The sequence below is a fragment of the Schistocerca cancellata genome, chromosome 6, assembly GCF_023864275.1.
Source record: "Schistocerca cancellata isolate TAMUIC-IGC-003103 chromosome 6, iqSchCanc2.1, whole genome shotgun sequence".
NCBI classification, from domain to species: Eukaryota; Metazoa; Arthropoda; class Insecta; order Orthoptera; family Acrididae; genus Schistocerca; species Schistocerca cancellata.
The window spans coordinates 189914688-189935805 of record NC_064631.1 but is presented as its reverse complement, the minus strand read 5'-3'; the positions used below and the strand labels follow the sequence as shown (position 1 = coordinate 189935805).

The window sequence follows — 21118 nt, the reverse complement described above, 5'->3', positions numbered from 1 at the left end:
ACTCCAGATAGGAATACCAACACTGTACGAAAAAAAAAGACTGCTACTTACCATAAAGGAGACACGTTAAATTGCAGACTGGCACAATTAAAATGTGACTAACTATTGCCATGCCCTGAATTGAGAGACATCCTACCCAAGATTCTTCCCACCCCTCTGAAAGTGGCGTTCTGTTGCCCACCCAACCTCCACAACACGCTAGTCCATCTCCATGCCACTCCCAGTCCCAACCCCTTGCTTTTAAGGATCATGCCGCTGTAGAAGAGCCAGATGCAAAACCTGAAAATTTACCCCAGCATTGGCAGACTGGAGAATATATTGGCAGTGAAGGAGAATATATTACTGATGACTACAGTCTCTGTCACATGTATCTGTTGTATTATTATTATTATTATTATGGTAAAATGCTACGAACTTATGTACCAACCCCATATTTTAAAATAGATAAAGTACAGATACAAAGCACAACTACAGAGTGTGGTTTTATGACCACTTAAGAAGAATAGGTAACTCCAAATGAGCACAATCAGCTTCAAAGCTGAAAACAATAATACTGTGGCGCAGTTATATGCAGACTTACGCTGCCCCATTTTTTGCAAATCCGAAGTTATGTGATTCATCTGTTTGAGCACTGCGCACTTCTGCCCCCACTCTATCCACACAGTGACCAGCTAATGACCGCTTCAGAGGTACTCTGAGCAGAATCGTTCTATCCACAGAGCTGGCTTGAGTGATATATTCTAACTACGTCATCCAAATGAAGCAGAACTGATTCATTTGCATCAGGCAAGAAAAGAAAATCATTATCTTTTGGTGTAAACTTAATATTATCAAGGGCTTCAAGGCAAAAATTAAAATTTGTGAACTGAAAAAGAATTTTAATATACCAGAATCAACAATTAAAAAAAATTATAAAGGGTAACGTGAAAATCCTTGAAGATGTGAAAAATTTTTAGTCTTTGAATTCAAGTATCATCTGTAAACATCATGGTATTATTGTTAAGATAGAAACAACATTAAAGTTATCATGAGATAATCAAGTAAGAGCGAAAAATTATTCTGTTGATCAGAACATGGTGAGTTCTCAAGCTAAGCTGATGTTTGAGAGACTGAAAAAAGAAGCTGGGGAGTTGACCAAAGATGAAATGTTTACGGCTAGTAATGGTCAGTTTAGCCAATTCAAAAGTAGTTTTTAAGTGCTGATAAACAGACTACATCACTCTGTCCAGAGAAACTCGAGGCACTAATACAAGGTGGCTATAACAGCCAATCCACATTCAATGCAGATGAAACTGCTCTATTCTGGAAGTAGATGCCTTAAAGGACTTTTATCGTGTGCAAACAGAAAACCTTTCCAGGTTTGATATCACCAAAGGTCGATGGCTGGTGAGAATGCAGCTGGGGACTGGAAATTAAAAACTCTCTTATTTTATCACTCAGAAATCCAAGAGCTTTAAAAATATGCTTATATCTGGTTTATTGTGATTTGGAAGCCAAATTCTAAAGCTTGGATGATAGCTTCCCTTTCTTATGACTGGTTGTCATCATTTCATACCTGAAGTCAAACGTCATTGCCAATGAAAACAAATCTCATTTAAACTGATGCTTTTAATCAACAACACACTAGGTAATTCTCCTACTAATCTAATTAATTTTGACCCATGTGTGAAAGTTGTATTTTTGTCACCAAATACAACCAGCTTGCATCAGCCAATGGACCATAGAGTCAATGAAACATTTAAAGCTTACTACACAAGATGATGGTTTGTGCATATACATGAAGCTATGAGACAAAACAATGAGTTCTTTGTTAAAGACTTTTGGAAGCAATTCAATGTTTTAGACGCTGTGAGAATTACTGGACAATTCTGGAATGAAATTTTACAAAAAAACTTTAAATGCTGCCTAGAAAAGCTGTGTCCATTTTTTCTCCATTGTAACCCAGGGGGAATCAACACCAGAGTTCCATTAAATTGATAACATAATTTAAAAATTGGTTGTTCTTCCCAGGCTGTTAAATTTAAGAGGTGGGTGGTGATGACATTGAAGAACCACTGGATTCGCACAATCAGGAGCCGACAATTGATGTGCTTAGAGAAACATGTGACCAAGAGAAAAATATTGAACAACTTGATTCTTTATACCCAATTCAATCAGAATCTCAAATTATAGTTGCAGACTTAGCAGAAGGCCTTAGTTCAATTGAAAAAGGGCTACAAGTTTTCTAAAAAGTAGACTCCAATTAAATGTGCATTTCTGTTACAAAATAGGAAATAAAAGATTATTATTGTGCTACAAGGAAATTTTCACTGAGAAGAAAAAAAAACTTTAATTTACACTGTTTCAGTGCATAACACTGTACCATAATGTACACATAGGTGACAAAAGTCATGGAATAGAGATATGCCCATACACAAATGACGGCAGTATCATATACACAAGGTATAAAAGGGGAGTGCATTGGTGGAGCTGTCATTTGTACTCAGATGATTTGTGTGAAAAGTCTGCAGACATAATTATGGTTGCACGAATAGAATTAACAGACTTTGAAGGTGGAATGGTAGTTGGAGTCAGGCACCTGGGACACTCCACATTGGAAACTGTTAGGAAATTCCCTATTCCGAGATCCACAGTGTCAAAAGTGTGCCAAGAATATGAAATTTTAGGCATTACCACTTACCACAGATAACACAGTGGCCAATGGCCTTTTCTTAACAACCAGGAGCAGCGGCATTTGCGTAGAGTGGTCAGCACTAACAAACAAACAACACTGTGTGATATAACCACAGAAATCAATGTGGGATGTACAACTAACATATCCGTAGGACAGTACAATGAAATTCGGCTTTACGGGCTGTAGCAGCAGACAACTGATCCGTGTGACTTTGCTAACATCATGACATCACCTGCAGCATCTCTCCTGGGCTTGTGACCATATCGGTTTGACCCTAGATGACTGGAAAACTGTGGCCTGATCAAATGAGTCCCAATTTCAGTTGTTAAGAGCAGATAGTAAGATTCAAGTGTGGACCAGACCCCATGATGCAATGGACCCAACTTGTCAAATTGCACTATGGAAGCTGATGGTGGCTCCATACTGCCGAGGGCTGTATTTAAATGTAATGGTTATGTTTGGCTACTTGGAGACCCTTACAGCCATTCGTGAACTTCATGTTCCCAAACAACGACGGAATTTTTGTGGATGACAATGCGCAATGTCAACAAGCCACAACTGTTTGCGACTGGTACAAAAAGCTTTCTGGAGAATTCAAACGAATGATTTGGCCACCCAGACTGCCTGACACGAATTCCAATCAAACCTTTTGGGACATAATTGAGAGGTCAGTTCGTGCACAAAATCCTGCAGCAGTAATACTCATAGAGTTATGGCCAACTATAGGGGCAGCATGACTCAATATTTCTGCAGGGGACTTCCAGCGATTTGTTGTTGAGGCCATGCCACATTGAGATGCTATACTACACTGTGCAAAAGGATGTCCGACATGATATTAGGAGGTATCCCATGACTTCTGTCACCTCAGTGTAATTTGTTGAACTGTTGAACATTTTATTTAACATTTTGCTTATAAATTATATATTTTTTGCTCTGGTCCCAACTGATTATAATTCGAATGTATTTGTGTGCAAAACTGGACGGTTGGTTGATTGGTTGATTTGGGGGAGGGGACCAAACCACAAGGTCATTGGTCTCATCGGATAAGGGAAGGACGGGGAAGGAAGTCGGCCATGACCTTTTCAAAGGCACCATCCCGGCATATGCATAAAGTGATTTAGGGAAATCATGGAAAACCTAAATCAGGATGGGCGGATGCTGGTTTGAACCATCGTCCTCCCGAATGTGAGTCCAGTGTGCTAACCACTGTGCCACCTCACTTGGTGTGCAAAATTGAATTAAACTTATCACTTATCACATAAGTGTCGTGTATTAGAGTACATCAGTGTCAAAAAAGATTTAAGGAAATGGGCATACATCCAAAAAACACACAAAACTGAAATACCTTCAGAACATTTTTTCTGTAGACAGTGTTCTGCATCTTAAAAGTTTTTAAAGAAAAGCATTGTGGAACCACCAAAAATTATATTTATTGCCAGACAATTAGTTTCTGTTGAGCCATAGATTAACACTGCAGTACTTGTGGTCTTCAGTCTGGAAACTGGTTCAGTGCAGTTATTTGCGCTAGTCTATCCTGTGTAAGTCTCTTTCATCTCCAAATAATTACTGTCACCTCCTTTTTGAACATACTCAATATATTCATGGTTCAGCCTCCCTCTGCAAACTCCACACACTATCCTACCCTACATAGGTATAAACAACACAGTTTATAACAACTCGCACTCAAATCACCAGACTGTGGTATATTAGTAAACAGTCTTCAGAGGGTGGTGCCACCTTATGTATTTGTCATGGCAGCATTGCCCCACACAGCCATGAGTCGGATCTTTCTTCTGGAGCTCGTGTATCTTTGACGTGTTCTCTGTATTGATACTTCGACTAGGCAAGGAATTTGAATCATCATTGGATACTAGACCCTCCCATTACCAAGCTGATAAGCCGTTGATGCCTGAGGATGTGTCCCATCAGCCAATCCCTTCTGTTAGTCAAGTTGTGTCACAAATTTATTTTTCCCCCATCTGATTCAGTACCTCCTCTTTAGTTATTCAAGCTACTCATCTAACCTTTAGCATCCTTTTGAAGTACAGAATTTCATAAGCCACTACTCTCTTCTTGCCTGTACTGCTTATTCTCCATGTTCCACTTCTGTACAAGCTTACACTCCACACAAATACATTCATAAAAAGATTCCTAACATTAAAATTTATATTAGTTGTTAACCTCCTGTTTTTCATAAAAACATTTCTTGTTACTGCCTATGGGCATTTTATGTTTTCTCTACTACAGCCACTCTCAGTTATTTTGCTACACAGATAGCAAAACTCATCTACTACTTATAGTCTCTATTTGCTAAACTAATCACCTCAGCATAACCTGATTTAATTCAACTACATTCTGTTAACCTTGTTGTACTTTTGTGCATGTTCATCTTATTGGCTCTTTCCAGGACAATGTCCACTCTTGTCAGTTGCTCTTTCAAGTCCTTTGCCGTCTCCCAGAGAATTACAATGTCATCAGCAAAGCTCAAAGTTTTTTCTCCTTCTCCTTGAACTTTAATTCCCTTCCAAATTTTCCCTTATTTATCTTTACTGCTTGCTAATTGTCCAAACTGAATAACATCAAAGTAGGATGCAACCCTGTCTCACTCATTTCTCAACTGCTAGCTCCCTTTCATGTCCTTTGACTCTTGGAAAAGGAAAAAAGATTAGTGTTTAATCACTCATTGAGAATGAGGTCATTAGAGATGGAGCACAAGCTTAGATTAAAGAAGGATGGGGAAGGAAATCGGCCTTACGTTTTGAAAGGAACCATCCTGGCATTTGCCTTAAGTGATTTATGGAAATCATAGAAAATCTATATCAAGACTATCGGACAGGAATGTGAACTGTCTTCCTCCCAAATACGAGTCCAGTGTACTAGCCACTGCACAACCTTGCTCAGTCCTGGCTCTTAGAACTGCAGCCAAGTTTCTGTACAAGTCGTACATAACCTTTTGCTTTCTATATTCTGTCCCTGCTACCTTCACAATTTCAAGGAGCTAAGTCAAGTTATCTTTATCATAAGCTTTCTCTAAAAGTCCACAAACGTTATAAACGTAAGTCTGCCTTTCTTTAACCTATCTTCTAAGATACGTTGCAGAGTCAGTATTGCCTTGTGTGTTCCTGTATTTCTCTAAAATACAAACTGACCCTCCGCTCAGTCACCATTTGCCTTTTTCTCGATTCTCCTGTAAATAATTCTTGTCGGTATTTGGCAACCATGACTTATTAAACTGATAGTTCAGTAATATTCACATCTGTCTTCTTTGAAATAGGAATTATTTTGTTCTTGAAGTCTGAGGGTATCTCACTTCTCGCCATCATTTCTTCCTCTTTCCTTTCTTCAAGATTTCTTTCGAGTTCATTTCCCTTTCATTACCCTTCAGTACATTCCTTCCACCTTTCAGTTCTCCCTTTTTTATTTAGTACTGGGTTACCATCTGGGCTCTTGATATTAACATAGTTGCTGCTCTTTCTTCCAAAGGTCTCTTTAATTTTCCTACAGACAGCTTACATCTTTCCCCTCATCAAGCACACTTCTACAGCATCGCTCTTGTCCTACAGCCATTCCCACGTAGCTATTTTGCATTTTTGGTCAGTCTCACTTTTTTTAGATTTCCGTATTGCCTTTTGTCTGCTTCACTTGCTGCATTTTTACACTTTCTCCTTTTGTGAATTAAATTAAATATGTTCAGTGTTCTCTGAGGATCTACCAAGTCTTGCCTTTTTACCTATTTGATCCTAACACTATACAAGGGTTGTCAAATACCTAATTGTTTTTCAGTCTAAGCATCTGTCACATACACAAGCATCTGTCATCCTATACTTGTAAACAGCAGTCACCAAGAGCAAAGCGATGTCCTCAATCAAAAGGTTGCTTTGAAAATGACAGTGCTCTACTGGGCATGTTCCTGCGGTAGGTGGTATGCCTTTGCCTTGCTTCAGCCCTTTAAATGACTTTTTTCACACTACCAAATCACTGATCACTGACAGAGGAGATGACCTCCTTTCTTAACAACCTAAAACTATCTGTCCCCAAAGAATGACCAAGTAGTACAGAAGGCTAGGATGGGACCACATACTTTTATGTGTGTCTACCAGCAGTACTATATATGCACCCTTCTCAGCATCTGACCTTACAACTAACGAAATTTGTGCCTGGAAGGCACTTTTAGTTGACTTTTTTTTTCCAACTGAAGAGATTACTTTGCAGACAAATGTTTTGTAGACTTCACGAGCACCACTTCAAGAATGGGATCTACTCACTGTAGAAACTGTGGACAAGAATTTGAAGTGAATTACAAGAAAATGGACATTTCATAGTTAGTAAAAGGAGTCTGCTCCTTCACTCCATAATAAGTAAGTGAAGGGTGTCAACTGTTTCAATTACTTTGAGCCAGGAAATAATTATTCAAAATTTCAATGACAAATATTATATTCTATTATGCCTAAATCATCAACTTTATCACTAGCAAGCACAGTATTTGAAGTGGAAATTGTTCCACTTGCTAGTACCTCAAATTTAGACATCATCTCTTTTTTTACAATTAATAATTATTTGGTGGGAACTCACCATCTGGCAGTGTCACAAAGTACTGTATCTCACTCTGGGCCCCAGTTCGCTCTGTAGCAATCGTGTATGTCCTGACATAAAATGCATACTGCGTGAATGGCTTCAGGCGTGATAGCAAATGATCTATTTCCTGACTGTCCTCATTTACCCAAACATCGACAACTCTCCATCTGTAACAAATTTATTTATTAGTACAGGAAAATAAAGTCTACATTAACATGAATACAATTTAAAGCAATGTTTTATCAGCACCGAACACGATCAAAACTTTAACTGAACCAAAGTTTCAATTTCCTCAATGCGTACACATGCGCGCACACGTGTGTGTGTGTGTGTGTGTGTGTGTGTGTGATAGAGAGAGAGAGAGACCAATTGTTATAAAAACACACAAATTTAGACTTTCAAATCTAATTATTGCATGATCAAGATTATTTCCCACCATATAATCCAGCTTTTCATCTATTTGATTTTGTACAAATTATCCAAAAATGAAGTTATTCATTATACAACAAAAAATTGATGCATAATTAAGCTGTGTTGGGTCCATAACAAAGCACAAGTCCAAATGAAGTAAAATTTCCAAATGAAGTATGACTTCAAATCTTCTCTCCCCGAATAGGATTCTCGTTGTTGCTCACTCACAGCAGATTTTACGTCTTCTAGAACAAGCAGTTTTCTTTGCATTTGAGACTATTTTTACTAGAACATCTTCACACCTCCTGCCTTGAAACCTTCACAAATGTGCTGCTTTGTTTTGACTGTCAAGCAGGAAATATTCTTCACGAGTGTCTCGGCAGGTTGCTCCAGAATTTTGCGAACATTAGCCCTTTTTGGTCCTGTATTCTGTAGGTGGCACTTGCGTTCACCATTCATACATCTAGTTAGTAGAAGTAAGGTTTCTTATACCCCTTAATATATCTCCTCACTTGTAGATTTGAAGATAAAAGCACAAGTATTTCTGCTTAGAAATGACTTGATCAAGTTGGGAAAGGTGGCCCATTGGTCAATTTAAATAGTTCTCCACATCCCAACACACTTCTAACAAAATCTTTTCACTTTATGAAAATGTAATAACCCCATTATTATTTTCATTAATTTTCAGTATATATTTTCAGCACTGAGCACATGTTATGAACCTTGAGAAGAACTGTAGCTCTCTTTGGAAGTTATGCTGAAGATTGTCCATAAATTTCATTCATTTTGCCAGGAAAATACATTCCCTGACATTTGACATGTCTGCTTGTGTCTGTGTATATGCGGATGGATATGTGTGTGTGTGTGCGAGTGTATACCTGTCCTTTTTTCCCCCTAAGGTAAGTCTTTCCGCTCCCAGGATTGGAATGACTCCTTACCCTCTCCCTTAAAACCCATATCCTTTTGTCTTTCCTTCTCCTTCCCTCTTTCCTGACGAGGCAACCGTTGGTTGCGAAAGCTAGAATTTTGTGTGTATGTTTGTGTTTGTTTGTGTGTCTATCGACCTGCCAGCGCTTTTGTTTGGTAAGTCTCATCATCTTTCTTTTTAAATCAATTAATATTTCCTTTGACATAACTCTCAAGTCATTTCTCTAGTAGCAGTACTAGTAATTGTATCACTTCTCTCTGATACAACTACATTATATCTGCTATCACCTTTACCTCATAAACTGATCTCATTTCATCCTGAGACTGTGGAGCTCTTTAACCCACTGAACACTGTTATATTGGAAATCCTCCAATTACAAGCATCTGTTGTGGCTAGAATATGCTTTATTACACTGTCTTAGCAAAAATCTCTGAGATATTTATATAAAAATTGCTGCTTCACCTGACTTTTTACAAATAAGCTGAATATCATTCACTGTCCAGCCAGCATAATTTAGTTTTATAATGTTTTCCCTAAATTAGCTTGGGCAAAGAATGAGACATTTCTATCAACAAGAGCATCAAGATCATTTCTGCTTTGCAATTCTAAATGAAGTACTACCTCATCCGTAACGACGCCGACGTCAATCAAATGCTGAACTCTGTGTCTGCTTTCTTCCTATTTTTACAAAAATAGTCTACTTTAAATCTCAATATTTCATGTTTTGACTTGTCTGCTTATGTTTCAATTTTCTGTTCCAAAACAGAAGAGATTGTGCCATAGCTTACCCATCACTGCCACAGGCATCGCGTCCATCATACAGAGTCAGGTTTCGGTAAGGAGCTTCTGTATAATAGACAACGTAGCCAAGAAGAGAGCGAGGATCATAATGGTCAAATTGCTTCCAACTAATAATCACACCTTTTGAATCTGTTTTCTTAATTTTCACCTCCAAATTAGTAACATTACCTATAATGAAACAAAGAATAACAAAATTATACGTAATCAGTTCATTTATTTCTAAAATACACTAAAAACACACACAACCACGCATACAGCAAAACTTGCATTAGTTACATAGAAAGGATATTTAATAATTACATTGTGCAAATGTGTTACATGTTGCTTAGTTTGTTAGGAGTTAGTCACTTAGGAAACAAAATAGCCACTTTTATTACTAAATAGGCTCTTGAAAGGATAACAGAACCGCAGGCAACTTAGTTAAAGATAGCTAATTCACATCCAGCAAATACATGTTTTAGTTCTTTTAAGGAAGTATAAAAAAGGTAAAACATCTAATATGTGCTTAATAACAAATATTCAATTACTTGTATTCAAGAACAAGGCAATAAATGTTGAATTTTTGCTCGAGTCCACTTCAAATGATTTCAAGCACTTCCATGCATCACTCCAAACAATAAATACAAACATATGCATGAACAATGTCAACAATGTTTAAACATATGTATTACATAGACAACAACCTTCACAATCAGAGAAGGAACATAATGTTAAGTAGTTTCACTGAGATGCTTTGTCCACTATTCAAGCCTCCCAGATTGTATTGATATGGGTCGGTTGTTCACTTTGTAGAGTACAAAAAATGATGGGATGGGCAGGGAAAATGGTGGTCCGCTACTCAAATAAGGCTGCCAAGGCAGAGGTGCATAGTCCTATAATGATCAACAGTAAGAATGCACAAGGGTTTAGTAACTACAGATGCTTAACACAAATTGCAAGAGCACACAAATGAGTTGACCTCAGGTATCTCCAATCCCAGTCATGCCTTTATGAGATGGCTATCAATCACACTTATAGATCATGAGCATAGAGCTCACAAGCAGAGAAATATTAACCATTAACTGGAACCCTACCAAAACGTTAAATGACTATTTAACTAACATCATGACTCTTGTAAGTGTAACTGTACAAAACAACAATTCTAACTGCCAAGTAGAACTTTAAACTGTTCCCATAAAACAGAAAGTAATCTGAGCCTTCCATCACAAGCTTTTGCTCACTTACATAATCTGTGCTGAACACTTATACCAAAATTGAACTTTATCAAGTGACCAACAGGTCATCAGCAGCATCGAAAGCAAAGCAACATCAAAAAATACACAAATGTGAAGCCTATGCCAGAATCACTTATGCATCTCAATGTAGTTGCATTGCGATTAATGAACACAAGGTTCTGAATTTCTAGACAACATCTATGTCTGAGCTCTATATAGGCTGGCCACAGACACTGCGCACCAAACACACTAGCAAGCTGTATGTACAGCTTTGCAGGGTTCTGTGTACGTCTCAACATCCAATTTATAAACAAATGATATGATATTATCTAAATGAGTGCCACTGATGCATTGAGGTCCCTTTCTTCACTTCCGGCTTTGGTTTTGAATTAGATGACTGCCAGATGTTCTACAGGATTAATTAATCTTAACATACTATTTTCTGATTTCATCCTTCCGCCCACTAGAGGCCTATTTTCCAAACATGCCTGCATCAGATATCTCATGCTATATGGAGTACCCTCAGTCCAAATTAACAAAAGATATTGATTTAAATAAAATCAAGTTTCATAAATGAATTATGTTGCCTTTGGAAGGCATGATTATTCCTATTTTAACTTCAGGTGAAACCATTATGAGAATTATTGTTAATGTGAAACAAATCAATCAAAATAGTTTGTTCCGGTGTAACAACAAGCGCCGGCACAACGATCAAGAATGGAAGAACAGGTACGACTGTGAGACGACGTCAGCCAATAGTACACTGATGAGCCCTTCTCTAGGACAACACTGAGACAGGAGCAGCCTATCACGAAGAGAAGGTAAACACCTAGCTGCCCATGGAGTGGAAGACAAGTCGTCATACAAAAGCTACAGGAGTGACTTATGAACTGTATTGTTAGCTTGCACTGAAATTGTATATACTGAAGAACATTGATTTTTTGCATGTCGCCATTTGCGTGTGACACACCTTTGTGAATACACAAAGTTAAGTATTGTGAATTATCTTACTGAAAGAAACTCCATTAACACGATTTGCTTGAATTATTGTCTAGCGATATGAGAAAAACACACACACACACACACACACACACACACACACACACACACACACACACACACACGCCTTGTGGCCACAGAATTTTCCTTTGGGTTTCGCTGGCACCTTAATTCTCTCTCGTCTTTTCTTTGCGGGGGTGTTTACTTGCTTCAACAGTCTCCTATTGTGTTTTTGCTAATCTGTGTTTTCAGGTGTACATTGCAGAAATTTTCTTTGCTTTTGTACTTATTTTTCTTGCTTGCCTTGTCTGTTTCTTGTATCTGTCTCTTCCAACATGCCCACCCCACCTATCCCACCCCCTGCTCCGGTGCCACAGCTGCCAGCATTAGATGCAATGCACCTGTTTCAGTTTCATAGCCAGCAAATATCCTCACTGTTAAACACAGTACAGCAGCTCCTGGCAAACCAAACTACTAACGCAGCACAAGCAACAACTACAGCAGCTCCAAGTGCCATACCACCTTTTCACCAGTTTCATGAACTTCAGACTCACTCTGAAGTTGTTTCCTAATGCCACTCCGAGTGAACTTTCGTATGATCAGGTTGTAGACTCACTAACAAACTATTATGACCAACAAGTGAATGTGGTAGCATCTAGATATCAATTCTTTAATTGTAAAAAATGGTCAGAACAAACTTATCGCATGTGGGTAACATTTGCAGGGTATAACGAGGAAATTCAAATGTGCTTGTGGTGCTTTATATTCAGATGTCATGTTGCGAGAATGTGGTCGTGCACAAAGTAACTGATGTCACACTCAGAGAACAGATTTTGAAACAGTCCGATCCATTGTTTCAGCAAAGAGTGCAAATACTAGATCAGTACGATTCAGGTGCCCTGTCAGCCAATACATTTGCGCAGCCAGCAATTTTTTCAGGTAGAGTCCTTTGTTTGTAACTGGCCCATTCGACAGTGACAGCTTGCACTCACCACACCACGTAAACAACTCTCCCGACCGTGTAAGCAGCTCACTAAACAGGAGGCTACACAGGCGATCAGAATTAAGTCATGCCCTCGGTGTTATTCACAGCACATACGCCAAGACTGCCCCTCCTGACAAGCTCAGTGTTACGCTTGTGGCAAGGAATCACATGTACAATCTGTATGTTTGCAACGCAACAAACATAAGAATTCGGCCCATTCCCAAAAATCTAGTCAGAAGGCCCATGGCATTAATGCAGTATACTCCAAGTCCGCAACTAACAAGTGTGCAGTTTCCTCAGTGATGTCAGGCAAACACATATTTTGTCCGTTTGCTTCGTTGTGGGAAGCATGCGAAATTTCATTTGGACACGGGTACCTCTGTTACGTTGCTGAATCGTCACACATATGAAATTTTAGGCTCTCCACACCTGTCTAAAACTAGCACGCACCTGACGGCTTATAATGGACACAACATTCCCCTTCTTGGGAAATGTACTTTGCCTACCATGTATCGCTTGCATACGCAAATAGTGCCTTTTACAGTGCTACAATCACGCAATTGTGAGTACATATTTGGTCTTGATTCATTTGATTTGTTTGGCTTTAACTTTCAGGACAACGTGTTGCCAGTGTCTGCATTCCATGCATAAAACAGTGTAGCTAGCTCGCTAAAAGAATTCCCGAAAGTCTTTTCTGAAGGTTGCACACATTACTCCAAAAGAAAATGCTCAGTCAAAATTTTGCCGGGCCAGAACTGTTCCCATTGCATTACGGGACAACGTCACTGCTGAACTTAGAGAATTGCAAGATATTGCTTCTATTGTGCCCATACAAGCTAGTCAGTGGGCAAGTACACTGGTTTTGCTCTCCAAACCTTCAGGTTGCATTCGCCTTTGTGTTGACTTTAAGTCTATGGTTAACCCGCAAACTGTGATTAATACTTACCCCTTGCCATGCCCAGAGGATCTCATGGACAGATTAGGCGCTGGTCGCTGTGTTTCAAAAATTAATTTGTGCGATGCATATCTTCAAAAACTGCTCAATGAAGAGTCTTAAAAAGTGTGTATAGTGAATACTCATTTTGGCTTGTTTAAAAATTTGTGTTTGCCTTTCAGCAGTGCTTTCGCACCTGCCATTTTCCAACAGTATTTGGAACAGCTGACTGCTCAAGTGCCAAACGGTTCAAACTATTTGGATGATATTGTTGTAGTAGGTCATGCAGCTGAAGATCATATTGCAAATTTGCGTGCTTTGTTTCGTGTGTTATCTGATGGAGGACTAAAGTGTAGACTGGACAAGTGTGATTCTTTTAAACCTGAGTTGCAGTATCATGGTCATTTCATAAACAAGTTGTCCATCCTCTTCAGTTGCATTTGTTAGCCATACGAGATTTGCCAGTTCCTTGCAATGTCACAGAATTGCAGTCAGTCTTGGGGAAAATGAACTATTATATTCGGTTCATACCGAATGCTGCACAAATTGCAGCTCCATTGCATCACTTGCATCGTAAGAATGTCCCTTTTGTTTAGACAGATGAGTGCCATGTAGCTTTCGAAAAACTTAAAGATGCATTGCTCAGTGATCGATGCTTAGTTCACTCTGATCCTGCCAAACCAGTTGTATTGCAAGTTGACACTTCCTCTTATGGAACTGGTGCAGTGCTTTCACACAGAATTGGTGATAAAGACAAGCCTGTCGCTTTTGCATCAAAAGTGTTGCCCAAAGCTCAGTGTAACTATTCATAAATTGAGAAAGAGGCTTTGCCTTTTGGGTATGGCTCACTAAATTCCACCACTATTTGTATGGCAGAAAATTCTACTTAGTAGCGGATCACAAGCCGTTGCAGTCCTTGTTTCATCCGACGAAACCAGTTCCCGTACGAACTACCCAAAAATTGCAAAGATGGGCTTCATTGTTGTCTCAATACCAGTACAAGATTGTGTATCGTCCAACAGCCTAACGTGGTAATGTGGAGGCAGTTTCACGTCTTCCGATAGGCCCTGACACAGATTCTGACACTTCTGCTGCATCTTGTAGTCACATCGACACTCAGAATTCTGAATTGCTTCAATCTTTTCTGCTGAACTATAGGAAAATTGCACAGGCCATCGAAGCTGACTCAGATTTGAACATTCTGCTAACATACATTCGTACATCTTGGCCTTGTTCCTTGCATATCATAAAGAACTCTGTAGTGTGCCAATACTTTGCATGTCGTCATTGCCTCACTATATAAAAAGGTGTGATTCTTGTTCAAATTGGCAGTGGAGAGTCACGTGTGTTGTTCCCTAAAGCTTTGCATAAAGAAGTGTTGCAGTTACTTCACCAAGGACACTGGGAGATTGTTCGTACGAAATAGTTAACACATTGACACAATACTTGGTAGGGTATGGACACCCAAATAGAACAGATGATGTCACAGTGTCACGCATGTGCAGAAAATCAGACAGCTCCACCTCAAATTTCTCTGCTTGGTCTAAGTCACAATCACCATGGCAACGTGTGCACATCGACTTTGCAGGACCTTTTGGGAAGACTTGTTGGTTGATTGTGGTTGACTAGTATAGCACGTTTCCTTTTGCTGAGCCAATGAACTCGACAACATCACGTAGCACAATTACGGTTTTGCCTCAAAGGTTTACCTTAAGTCATAGTGTCAGACAAAGGCCCTCAGTTCACATCAAATGAATCTGAAACATTCTGTGAACACAATGGCACTGTTCCATTCACAGTCAACTCCACCTGCACCACCCTCCTCAGCATCCAGTGCCGAAGGAAGGCCACAAGTATCTCTCCACGCTACATGATATTGTGTTTCACAGTGTTTTTAGCGGCAGCTGACAGTGGACATGAGGCGAGATTGTCTGTCAACTTGGTGCTTGCATGTATCTCATTTCAGGTTGTGACGGATTGCAGTACTGTCATCATAATCAACTTCACCACTGTCACATGCACTGTGATCCTTCTGTGTCTCTTCTCCCAGAGTCACGGATCCCGAGGGCACTGTGGCCACAGCAGCCACCAGAGGGTGTCATCACAACACCCGGTGGGATGACCCCATGGAGACGGAGCCTTCGCCTCCTCCACCCCTTCTCATCCTACCAATGGAGCTGGACCCACCCACACCACAGCAAGACGCCTTCCCCACCTGGTTATTGGTCTCAGGAGGTGGACGTGTACCTTTCTGGTCACTTTCCGGAGAACGTTTCTGCCAGAGTGAAGGCAGGATGGTGAGGTACGACCAGATGCTTGACATCCCCTGCAGCTACAGCTTCCGATCCAGCAAAGCATCCACACTCCTGCTTCCCTGCCTTTGTCGCACTCCCTATACAATGACGGTCAACCGCTTGAGGCGGGGGGGATGTTCCAGCGTAACGACAAGTGCTGGCTCAACACTCAAGGATGGAAGAGCAGAGAGGGCTGAGAGATGATGTCAGCCAATAATAAGCTGACGAACCTCTCTCTAGAATGACACCAAGACAGGAGCGGCTTCTACACAAAGAGTATACAATCACTACGCTGCCTAGCCGCAGTCGGAGTGGAAGATGAGGCGTCATACAGATGCTACAGCAATGACTTATGAATTGTATTGTTTTGCTTGCATTGAAATTGTATATACCAAAGGACATTGATTATTTGCATATTGCCATTTGCTTGCGACACACCTTTTTGAATACACAAAGTTAAATAAACTCCATTTATACAATTTGCTTGAATTGTCTAACAATCCGAGAAAACAATTTCCTGGGCACCCTATATTACACGAGTGGGCAGAACACAATACAATGAGTCCAAATTTTGGAGGGGCAAAATATTTCTATAATACTAAAAAGTACAACTGGCAGCTACACCACAAAGTAATTCTTTAGTGCACGGAAGAGTGACCAGGTTCTATTTGGCTGCCCCTCAAAAGTATGAGTTCAAAAGAAAGCAAACTGTTGTAACAAGAAAAATGAAATACAAAATGTAAATCTAGCACAATACTCACAGGCAACCTTGTCACCATTTGACGACGGAGCAACGTCGAGGTCAGAGAACTCGGGGAGAGTGGTAACCTGCCTTAGTTTCTCAATTCTGCTCAGGCAAAGTTTAGGGTTGAAATGAAAGAACAGGCGTCCTCTGCTAATGTTCAGAGCATATGGCCTCGAGTCCCAGTCCCACAGCTCCTGCAGATTCTGGTTGTCGAGCACCACCAAGGCGTACCTAAAGGATGAATTAAACAGTATTAAGCAGAAGGAACAATAAACAAAGTTCAGAAAAGTTAAGGAAGAAAGAGTGTCATTATTTCAAACTGAACAGATTTATTTATTAACCTGACACTGTTCAGTCAACTCTGAACAAAGTTATTAGTAAATTAGTATGACTGTACTAAAGGTGTGAGATAATACAATGTAAAATGCAGAAAGGAATAACAATATGAATCGGAAAGACTGTTACTTGTAGATGAGGAGTTGAACAGCAGTCAGGCACATTTATAAGTACACTGTTGAATCTTAGCTAAGAATGGAACAAATAATGTCCAACAGTCTACTTTTAAATGTGTCAGACCGCTGTTCAACTCCTTTTTCATGTTGTGAGTAGCAATCTGTCCAAATTCATATTGTAGATGTTTAATATAGGTAGAGGAGACATATGGAAGCTTGCATGCAGGGTGTACATACATAGAGGGAATACAATGAAGAAACAGTTAGTTTCTCCTACTCCTCTCTCCTCATATGCAAAAACCATTAAAGGAAAAGTGTCAACAGGTCACAATATGGTACAATGTACGTGTAGAAAATTTTTGTTACAAAACTATCTACCTGTAAAATATCTTTAAGAAACCTCTCTTAATATTAATATTGAATTTCATATCTTCAACAGTCAACAGATACGATACATGGTACACAAACTCACTTATCACTTTCTAATATTTTTCCTCGTATTACACGCAATCTCTTGAGAAAATTCAAGGAAACAAGTGGGAATGATCGCACAATTTTTAAGTAACCTTCTATTTCCTCAATCATATTCAGGTTGTCCTCCAACTCCTTCACAATATTTTCTGTAACAAACAAAAGCAATACTCCCATGAGACAATCATGACAGGAAATACATTACAAAAAGATCAATTTTCATAGGAGGGCAGATAAAATCATCTGCTTTCTCAAATTTTATGCGTCAACATAATAATGCAAACATTAAACATAATACTCACTTCCACCACGTATCTGGATCTCTAACGCCCCTTTGATGTATGTGCAACCCCTCAGCCTTTGAGCGGATGCTATACTGTCCACATTGGTCGGATTGCATTCCTTCCGACAGGGTCCTGCCAATAAAGTGTAAAGTAAAGAATAACTGATTCGTGTTGATTGTTTACTTTAATTAAGTTGTGTTTTCTACAAAATTTTTTGTAGCATGACCAGAAGTTAGAAAAGGACATTATTAATTTCTTGATCTTAAAGATATTTCGGTATTTTTAACAAGCTAGAAGCTACAGAAAAATATATTTTTACAAAATGAAAAAATAAATAATGTAAGACAAAGCAGTCAAAACCACAAGCTAAATCACAAAACATCTACATCCCCACACTAAATAAATACAGCACTAGTAAAAAAGCCAACAGGCTCATTGCAGCACAAAAAAATTAACCACTGCTTGAGAAAGCTACTACTTCGCAGTTTAAGCACGTACAAACCGACCCCCCCCCCCCCCCCCCCACACACACACACACACACACACACACCACAAGCCCAGGAGTGAACACAGCTATCATTAATCATCCTACTTATTTTATAAAGTGCTACAATATACATCTCTGAGAAACTTTTACCTCTTAATTGACAAAGGGACATGGTATTACCACACTGGAATCTATGATTTCTAACTACAGAATAGATGGTACGTTTGATCCTTGGAAGAGTGTCTTAGTGTATTACATGCCAACAAACAATATTCACAATGTGCTCCATTCTACTCTGTGCTAATAACTTCTATATAGTGTAAACTATTGGATAGCTAACAGAATAGTTGCTGTGTTGTGTTTAACAGCGTTTTACAATTGGTCTGCCATGGCAATAAGAATACACAAATGCTTACTGAAGTACAACAGTCAAGACAAAGAAAATATATGAAACTACGTTCTGGCTGCCTTTAGTTTTAATTATTTACCTGTACACTATATGGAAATCGTTAACAAAGATGCCAGCAAATGTGACATAAGTATTATACATAAGTACTACATTAATACTGGAAAAACATATTTCCCTCCACAATAACGTCTAATATAGAAGTTTCCAAATTAGGATTGGTTCCCACAAATAATGTTATTCCGTGGATCTTAAAGAAAAAGAGATAAAGCATCAAATGTACTGAGAACATTCCCTATTAAAAAAATTACTCCTTTAAATGCAGTCAATGTGTCATGCATTCAAAAAGAACTGGAAATAGAAGAGATAAATGTAAAAAAATGCAAATTGGAGTATTGGACGAAAACAACTGTCCTGAAGGATGAATATAGACTACTAGCCTTTTCCCCTTTGCTTCACCCACATCTGGGTGTGACACATACACTGAATATACCTCATCTCTCCTTCTCTGTGTCCATCTCTTCCTCCCTCTGTCTGTCTTCCTCATCCTCCCACCTCTATCTCTATCCTCCTCAACATTCTCTCTACCTCTACATCTTCACCTCCTCTTTGTCCATTTCCTCCACCCCCTCTCTAACCATCTCTGCCTCCCCTCTCCCTTTTCCACCTGCCCACTCCAATTCTACACCTTCCACCTGTCTCGTGTATCTCTGTCTCCTTTCCCCTCTCTGTTAACTTCCTCATCACGCTTGCTTTATACACCTCCTCCTCTATCCATCTCACCCTGTCCCCAGCCGTGCTCAACAGCACAAAGATGCCAATGCAATGAAGCAGGCTGATACAACTCCCCTTGCACGGAAGGTCGATAATGCAGGGCAATACTATGCTAAGACATACAGACGTCAAACAGGACAGCCTATATGTCAGGGGTCTGGGAACCGTTTCTTGCCCTTGACATGTTGGCTGCTCTAGAAAGCCGGTCGATTTAGGAGGTCAATATGTTCCCACACAACCTGCCTGTCATGCAGGGTAGCCTACATGCCAAGTTAGAAAAGAAACACTTTTTTGCCCATACCTGTGCTCCTGTTCGAGCTACGATGTTATAAGCCCACAGTGCTGATACTCGTGAGGCCCCCGTTTCTCTGCCAAACTTGGGTGATATCAAACCAGGGACTTGGGAGGAAATTCTGAACATACAAGCATGCTCTCTGCTTTTTATGCATAATACAAACACTGGAAAAAGAACACACCACTGCAGGTGTGCAAGCAAGGTTAACATATGACTTTAAATACAGTGTATGGAAAAATCTGGAGAATACAACATATCAACATTTCCTGTAAATACCAAGGGAACGTGACCATATGTTGGGAGTACTCGAAACAAATGAAGGGTTCAAGAACATTTACTACATTATTGGATACAAGCAGAATCTACTTATAAACCTCCATTCCCACTTTGGATTCGCTTAAAGGGATGGTTGCATTGCAGCTATACATGGATTACTGGACACTGTGAATCTAGCAACAGACAAGCAGTTTGTATTGTTTAAAACCAACAGAATAACTACATTTAACAAGCATTCCTTTGGAAAAATTATAAAGTTCTACATGGGAATTCTGCAAGAATGTGGAAGAGAAGAGTTATGAACATACACTCGAGAAGATGTGAAATACTTTAACAATAGTGTACTGTAGGAAATAAATGTTAAAATAAAAATCTACAAACGTTCTTGGTAGAATAATTGCAAGACACAATGAAGAGAGTTTACAGGAAAAGAATTAGATATGTATTGAAACTTGAGAACATACCTTCTTTGTTTTTGTCAAATTAGTGGTTGGAAAAAAAATTAGATGATTTGGTCTACGTTTAAATTATACGTTAAAAATTAAACTGGATGTTATTAAAACTAAAACAAACAAGCATACATAAAAAATTGTTTTATGGGAGTAAATGTCTAGTTTTGTACAAAACTATTTGTTTTTCTATTCGTTGCTCTGCAGAAAATAGTAATAGGATGTCATTTTTGTGTGTTTTCTCGCTGGTGATCTTAAGATGGAGCTTACAGCTTTTATTAAGAATTTTTTACATGAAAGACATGATTACAGGTTCCAGCGTGACGTAAGTTTTGAAATACTATGCAAGTCTGTTTTATGTAGATTTCTATGTGATACAAGTCTATCTGTTACAGAGACGAGAAGCTGTACGAGCGTCGATACGGAAATGAACATTTTCCGCATAAAATCGTGACAAAGAAACAGTCGTGATCTCTCGCTATGATGTCGAACGAGTCAGTTTTACAATTATAGCACACTTACTCATGAAAACAATGACAGCAAACTGACCATTTACGTGGTTGTCTTAAGCCACTTAAAGAAATGAATTAGAGGAGGAGGAAATTAGTGTTTAACGTCCCGTCGATAACGAGGTCATTACAGATGGAGTACAAGCTCGGATTAG

General features: G+C 39.2%; 1 protein-coding gene across 1 annotated transcript in view; it reads right to left on the bottom strand.

Annotated features, from left to right (window-relative positions):
- The window catches only part of LOC126088240 (insulin receptor-like), a 100699-nt gene that overhangs the window by 59623 nt on the left and 19958 nt on the right, over positions 1-21118 (bottom strand). Inside the window, exons 5-9 of the mRNA XM_049906370.1 lie at positions 17786-17899; positions 17485-17632; positions 16577-16791; positions 9377-9557; positions 7247-7416 (exon numbers count right to left, since the gene is read on the bottom strand). Of these exons, the coding sequence (XP_049762327.1) occupies positions 7247-7416; positions 9377-9557; positions 16577-16791; positions 17485-17632; positions 17786-17899 (828 nt within the window). The remainder of the gene's footprint in view (positions 1-7246; positions 7417-9376; positions 9558-16576; positions 16792-17484; positions 17633-17785; positions 17900-21118) is intronic.